The sequence below is a fragment of the Numenius arquata genome, chromosome 24 (genome assembly GCF_964106895.1).
Source record: "Numenius arquata chromosome 24, bNumArq3.hap1.1, whole genome shotgun sequence".
NCBI lineage: Eukaryota > Metazoa > Chordata > Aves > Charadriiformes > Scolopacidae > Numenius > Numenius arquata.
The window spans coordinates 5,825,568-5,831,670 of NC_133599.1; the positions used below are offsets into that span (position 1 = coordinate 5,825,568).

A 6,103-nucleotide genomic window follows, 5' to 3' on the forward strand; every position below is an offset into this window, starting at 1 on the left:
GACGGAGAGCGCGGGGCAGCTGGCGGGACCCCCCCCCCCCCCCCGTCTCCCCAGCGCCCCACGCACCGAGCCACCCAGCCCCCTCCTGCCGCTGCTTCCTCCGTGTCTCTCTCCCGTGTCCCCATCCCTCTACTCCCATGTCCCCTCTCCTGGTCCCTGCTCCCATCCGTAGGTATCTCATGGCCCCGGGTCCCTCATCGTGGTCCAGCCCCATCCCATGTCCCTTGTCCCTCTCCTGGTCCCAGTGGTCCCATAACCCTGTCCTCAGTGTGGTGCCCCCATGTCCCTGGGTGGTCTCGGTACCCCCCCATGTCCCTGTCCTGGTCCCCACATGTCCCTGTCTCAGTTCAGCTCCCTCATGTCCTTGCCCTGGTCCCAGTATCCCCATGTCCCTTGGCCCTGTCCTGGTCCCACCCATGTCCCCATCCCTGTCCTGGTCCTGCCCATGTCACTGTCTCAATCCCACCGCATCCCCATCCCGCTCCCAGCCCCCCTCTTACACCTGTCCTGGTCCCAGGACCCCCTGTCACTTGTCCCTGTCCTAATCCCAGACACCCATATCCCTGTCCTGATCCCAGTACCACCGTCCCTTGTCCCGGCCCTGGTCCATGTTCCTCCATGTCCCTGTCCTGATCCTGGTCCCCTCGTGTCCCTGTCCCAGCCCCGGTACTCCCATCCCTGGCCTGGTCTGTCCCTTCCTGCTGCTGGCCTAGTGCCAGTCCCCTGTGCTGTTCCATGTCCCCCCATGTCCCTGCCCTGGTCTCCGTGCTCCTGGTCCTGTCCTGGTCCCCTGCCCTGGTGCCCTGTCCCTTGTCCCTGTCCTGGTTCCAGTGCCTCACGTCCCAGGCCAGTTCCTGGTATCCTCCCATCCTGGTCCCAGTGCCCCTGTTGCTGTCCCTGTCACCCATGTCCCTACTCTGGTCTCCCCACGTCCCTGTCCCAGTCTCCCATGTCCCTTGCCCTTCTCCCCTGTGTCTATGTCCCCTCCATGTCCCCTGGTCTCTGTCCTGATCCTCCCTGCCCCTGCCCCAGTCCCTCCACACACCTGTCCTAGTCCTAGTGTCCCCACGTCCCTGTCCCAACCCTCCATGTCCCTGCCTTGGTCACCTGTATCCATGTCCCAGTCTCCCATGTCCTGGTCCCAGTGTCCCTGTCCCAGTCCCTCCACATACCTGTATCCATGTCCCAGTGTCCCTGTCCCAGTCTCTCCACACACCTGTCCTGGTCCCAGCGCCTTGGTCCTAGTTCCCCCCCAGCCTGGTCCCTGTGTCCCTGTCCCATGTCCCTGTCCCAGTCCTCCATGTCTCTGTCCTGGTCCCCCATGTCTTGGTCTCAGTGCCCCTGTCACTGCTCCCATTCCTCCATGTCACCGTCCTGGTTCCCCCATGTCCCTGTCCTGGTCACCCCACACACTTCTCCTGGCCCCCCATGTTCATATCCTGGTTCCCGTGTCCCTGTCCTAGTCTTCCGTGTCCCTCTCTTGGTCCCCACATGTCCCTGTCCTGGTCCGCCCACGTCCCTGTCCCAGTACCCCCATGCATTTTTTCCCTGTCCCTTGTGTCCATGTCCCAGTCCCTCGTGTTCATGTCCTGGTCCCCCCACGTCCTTGTCCTGGTTCCCCCCCATACACCTGTCCCAGTTCTCCATGTCCCTGCCCTGTCCCTCCATGTCCATGTCCCTGTTCCTGTCCCCCATGTCCATGTCCCAGTCCCCCCTGCCCCTATCCCCCCAAAACCATGTCCCAGTCCCCTGTGTCCCTGTCCTTGTTCCCCTGTGTCCCTGTGCCTGTCCCCCGTGTCCATGTCCCCGTCCCCCCAAGTCCCAGTTCCCCATGTCTCTGTCCCAGTTCCTCCACACACCTGTCCCAGTCCCCTGTGACCCTGTCCCTGTCCCCCATGTCCATGTTCCTGTCTCCCCAAGTCCTGGTCCCCTGTGTCCCAGTCCTAGTACCCTCACACACCTGTCCCGGTCCCCTGTGACCCTGTCCCTGTCCCTCCATGCCCCGGTCCTCCGTGTCCCTATCCCAGTCCCCCCATACACCTGTCCTGGTACCCTGTGTCCATGTCCTGGTTCCCCCGTGTCCCAGTCCCTGTTCCCCGTGTCCCTCTTCCTGTCCCCCACGTCCATGCCCTGTTCCCCCGTGTCCCTGTCCTAGTACCCCCCCACACCGATCTTGGTCCCTCGTGTCCCTGTCCTGGTTCCCCCGTGTCCCTGTGCCTGTCCCCCGTGTCCATGTCCCTGTCCCCCCAAGTCCCGGTCCCCCATGTCCCTCTCCCAGTCCCTCCACACACCTGTGCCAGTCCCTTGTGTCCCTGTTCCAGTCCCCCCACAAACCTATCCGTGTCCCCTGTGTCCCTGTCCTGGTCCCCTCGTGTCCATGTCCCTGTCCCTCCATGCCCCGGCCCTCCGTGTCCCTGTCCCAGTCACCCCCCACACCTGTCCTGGTCCCCTGTGACCCTGTCCTGGTTCCTCCGTGTCCCAGTCCCTGTTCCCCATGTCCTTCTCCTGGTCCCCCGTGTACATGTCCCAGTCCCCCGTGTCCATGTCCCCATCCCCCCAAGTCCTGGTCCCCCCAAGTCCCTGTCCTGGTCCCCCCGTATCCCAGTCCCTGTTCCCCGTGTCCCTCTCCCCTTCCCACACCTCCATGCCCGTGTCCCCCCACGCACCTCTCCCTGTCCCCCGACGCCAACCCCCCCCCCCCCCTTCCCGCGCACCCACCGTGAGGCGCCACCACCTCCACGCTGAGAACCGGCGGGTCGATACCGGCGGCGCCGCGCGTTCCCCAACCGGGCGCGGGGCCAGGGCCGAGCTCCGGCGGGCCCGGCCCGGAGCCGTTGCCGTTGCCGTTGCCGTTGCCGGGTCTGAGGGCGGAGGGCCGAGCGGCGGGTCCCTGCCTTTCCTGTCGGTGTCGGGTGATCTTATCGTTGGCCCGTCGCCGTAGGCCCCGCCACCGGTTCTTCACCTCGCCGATGTCGCGCTGGTTGCGCCCGGCGGCGTTGATCTTGTTGGTGATGCGCCACCAGATCTTCTGCTTCTCGTAGGCGTTGACGGTGCTGGCGGCGGCGCCGAAGAGCAACTGCTCGTACTTGAGCACCTCGCTCATCAGGATGTCGATCTCCTGCAGCGTGAAGTTGGGTTTCCGCTTCAGCAGCCCCCGCCGCGCCCCGCCGCCGCCCGCCGCCATGCTCGCCGCCGTCTCCTCCTCATGGCGCCGCCCCGACGTCCATCGCCAACCCCGACCGACCGCCTCCCCTCCCCAATTCTTTCCCCCCCCCCCCCCCCCCACCGCACCCCGACCCCCTCCGCCGCCGCCGCCGCCGCCGCCTTTTGTCTCGCCGGTACCGAGCGGAGCGGGGCCGGCGGCGCCGCCTCTCCTGACGGCCGCTGCCGGTGCCGCCCCGCCGACTCGGAGCGCCCCCTGCCGGCCGCCGCCGGGCACCGCCTCCTCCCCCGCCGCTCCTTATAGCGCCCCCCGCCGGCCGCCGCCGACCGCTGCCGGTGGCGGTGTTCCTTATAGCGCCCCCTCTCGGTCGCCGTCGGGCACCGCCTCCGCCGCCCGTTCGTTACAGCGCCCCCCGCCGGCCGCCGCCGCCCGCTGCCGGTGCCGCCGCTCCTTATAGCGCCCCCTCTCCGTCGCCGCCGGGCACGGCTTCCGCCGCTGCTCGTTATAGCGCCCCCTGCCGGCCGCCGGTGCCGCCGTTCCTTATAGCGCCCCCTGTCGGCTGCCGCCGGGCACCGCCTCTTCTGCCACCTCTGGTTATAGCGGCTGCCGGCGCCGCCGCTCCTTATAGCGCCCCCTCTCGGTCGCCGTCGGGCACCGCCGCCGGTGCCGCGTCCCGGCTCGTTACAGCGCCCCCCTGCCCGTGCCCCCGACCCCGCCACCTCTCGTTATAGCGCCCCCCGCCGGCCGCCGCCGACCGCTGTCAGTGCCGGTGCTGCCGCTCCTTATAGCGCCCCCTGCCGGCCGCCGCTCCTGCCGCCACTCGTCATAGCGCCCCCTCTCGGTCGCCACCGGGCACCGCTGCCGGTGCCGTGTCCCGGTCGGTTATAGCGCTCCCTGCCGGCTGCCGCCGGGCACTGCCCCCCCCCCCCCCGCGCCCTACCGGTGTTCGGGCTCCGGGGATGGCGGGGTGCCCCGGTCCGCGGTGCCTGTCTCAGGGGGGGCCCAATGGCCGCCGGGGTGACCGGTTGGCGGGTGGTGGTTCCCCCGGGGTGCCCGGATCGGTGCCCGGTTCGGGGGGGCTCTGAGCGCCCCCCCCCCACCCAGTCCCTCCCTGGTGAGCGGTGGGCACCCCATGGGGCAGGAGCGAGGTGGGGGCTGCAGGGACCCCCCCTCCCACCCCCCGCCTGCCGGTGTGCCCTCCTCCCGCCGGTTCCCCCCTCCCGGTTCCCCGGAACCGGTTCCCCCCTCCCGCTGGGGACACGGCGCTGCCCTCCTGTGAAATGCCCAAATATGGGCATTTTGCCCCAATTCAGGAGCCACGACTCGGCCTCGCAGCCCGGGCTCATCACTGGGGGGGGGGGAAATGGGATGGGCCAGTGGGGACCCTCCACCCCCCCGGTGGCCACCCTGCATCCCGGGTCCCGTCACCGGGGAGCCCCCGGGGGGGTGTCACCCCCGCAGTTTGGGGTGTCCCGGTGGCCCCAAGGTGCCCGGTTTGGGGTGACCACATGGTGCCCAGTTTGCGGTGGCCACACGGCCCTGGGGTGACCAGTTTGTGGTGGCCACATGAACCCACGGTGACCAGTTTGAGGTGGCCACGTGGTCCTGGGGTACCCGGTTTGGGGTGTCCAGGTGGCCCCCAGGGTGCCCAGTTTTGGGTGATCAGGTGGCCCCAGGGTGCCCAGTTTAGGGTGGCCACGTGGTTACCAGGATGCCCAGTTTGAGGTGGCGACGTGGCCCCAGTGTGCCCAGTTTGGGGTGGCCACATGGCCCCATGGTGCCGAGCTTGGGGTGACCAGGTGGCCCCAGAGTGCCCAGCTGAGGTGTTCCCAGTATTCCCAGCTGAGGTGGCCCCATGGCCTCATGGTGCCCAGTTTGGGGTGACCACATGGTTCTGGGATGCCCAGTTTGGGGTGGCCCCGGTGCGCCCAGATGAGGTGGCCCCGTGGTGGGGCTGGGGGGGCGCTGAGCCTGTTTCCAACCACCCTGGTACCCCCCAGTCGTGCCATGTCCCCATGTCCCATGTCCCCGTGTTCCCGTGTCCCCAAGCCGTCCCCGAGGTGAAGGAAGCGCCAGGTGAGCTTTATTGCCGATGCTGTGCCGCAGTCGTATGCGTCGTATGGGGGGGGGGGGCGTCGGTGGGAGGGGGACACACGTGGCACGGCCCCCAACACCCGCTCTGGGGACAGGCTGTGTCCCCACCCGGACCCGCGCACAGGGGTGAAGGTGGCACATGCCACCCCCCTGCTCTTTCCCCCCCGTGTGTCCCTGGGGATGTTCTGGGGGGGCAGGCGGAGTGGTCGGGGGTGGCGTCAAGAAGGTGGGGGGGTCAACACCCCATTGAAATTGGGCTGAAAAGTGTCAAAAATGGTACTGGATGGGCCGGGCTGTGGCATAACACACTCGGGGGGGGGGGGGTGTGTGTGTCTGGCGGTCCCCGATGTCACCATGCCCCGAGTCCCCTGCTCCAGCCCCCCCATCCCCTCCTGCCCTGTCCCCCCCACCGCTCGCTTCTCCCCCCATCCCAATTCCCCCCGACGCCGAGCCACCACCCCACGAGCTGCCACCCCACCGCTGTCCCTGACACCCCAGGGGTGGCACGTCGTGACAACGGTCTGGCTGTCCCCTCCAAGCATGGCTGGGGGGGGGTACCTCCGCTCACCCCGGGCTGGACCACCTCGGGGGCCCGGTGGGCAAGCTGGGACGGGGGGGTGCCAAGCCTCGGGGGTTCCCTCCTCCATCCTCGGTGTCACCGGGCGGGACACGGTGCTGGCAAAAGAAAGAGCTTGAAGGTGTCACAACCGTAAAAATAATAAATACAACGTCTTCCTCCCGCGCCGCGTCCAACGGCCGTGGTGGCCCTTCCTCCGTCCCTCTGTCCCTCTGTCCGTCCGTCTGTCCCCAAGAGATCGCTGCTCCTCGGCGTCGGTCACTGCAGGC

General features: G+C 68.4%; 1 protein-coding gene across 1 annotated transcript in view; it reads right to left on the reverse strand.

Moving 5' to 3' along the window:
• LOC141475282 (ataxin-7-like protein 2) overlaps positions 1–3,184 on the reverse strand; it is a 5,684-nt gene extending 2,500 nt beyond the window's left edge. The window contains exon 1 of the mRNA XM_074163550.1: positions 2,715–3,184. Within this exon, the coding sequence (XP_074019651.1) occupies positions 2,715–3,184 (470 nt within the window). The remainder of the gene's footprint in view (positions 1–2,714) is intronic.
• Positions 3,185–6,103: the final 2,919 nt, after the last annotated feature.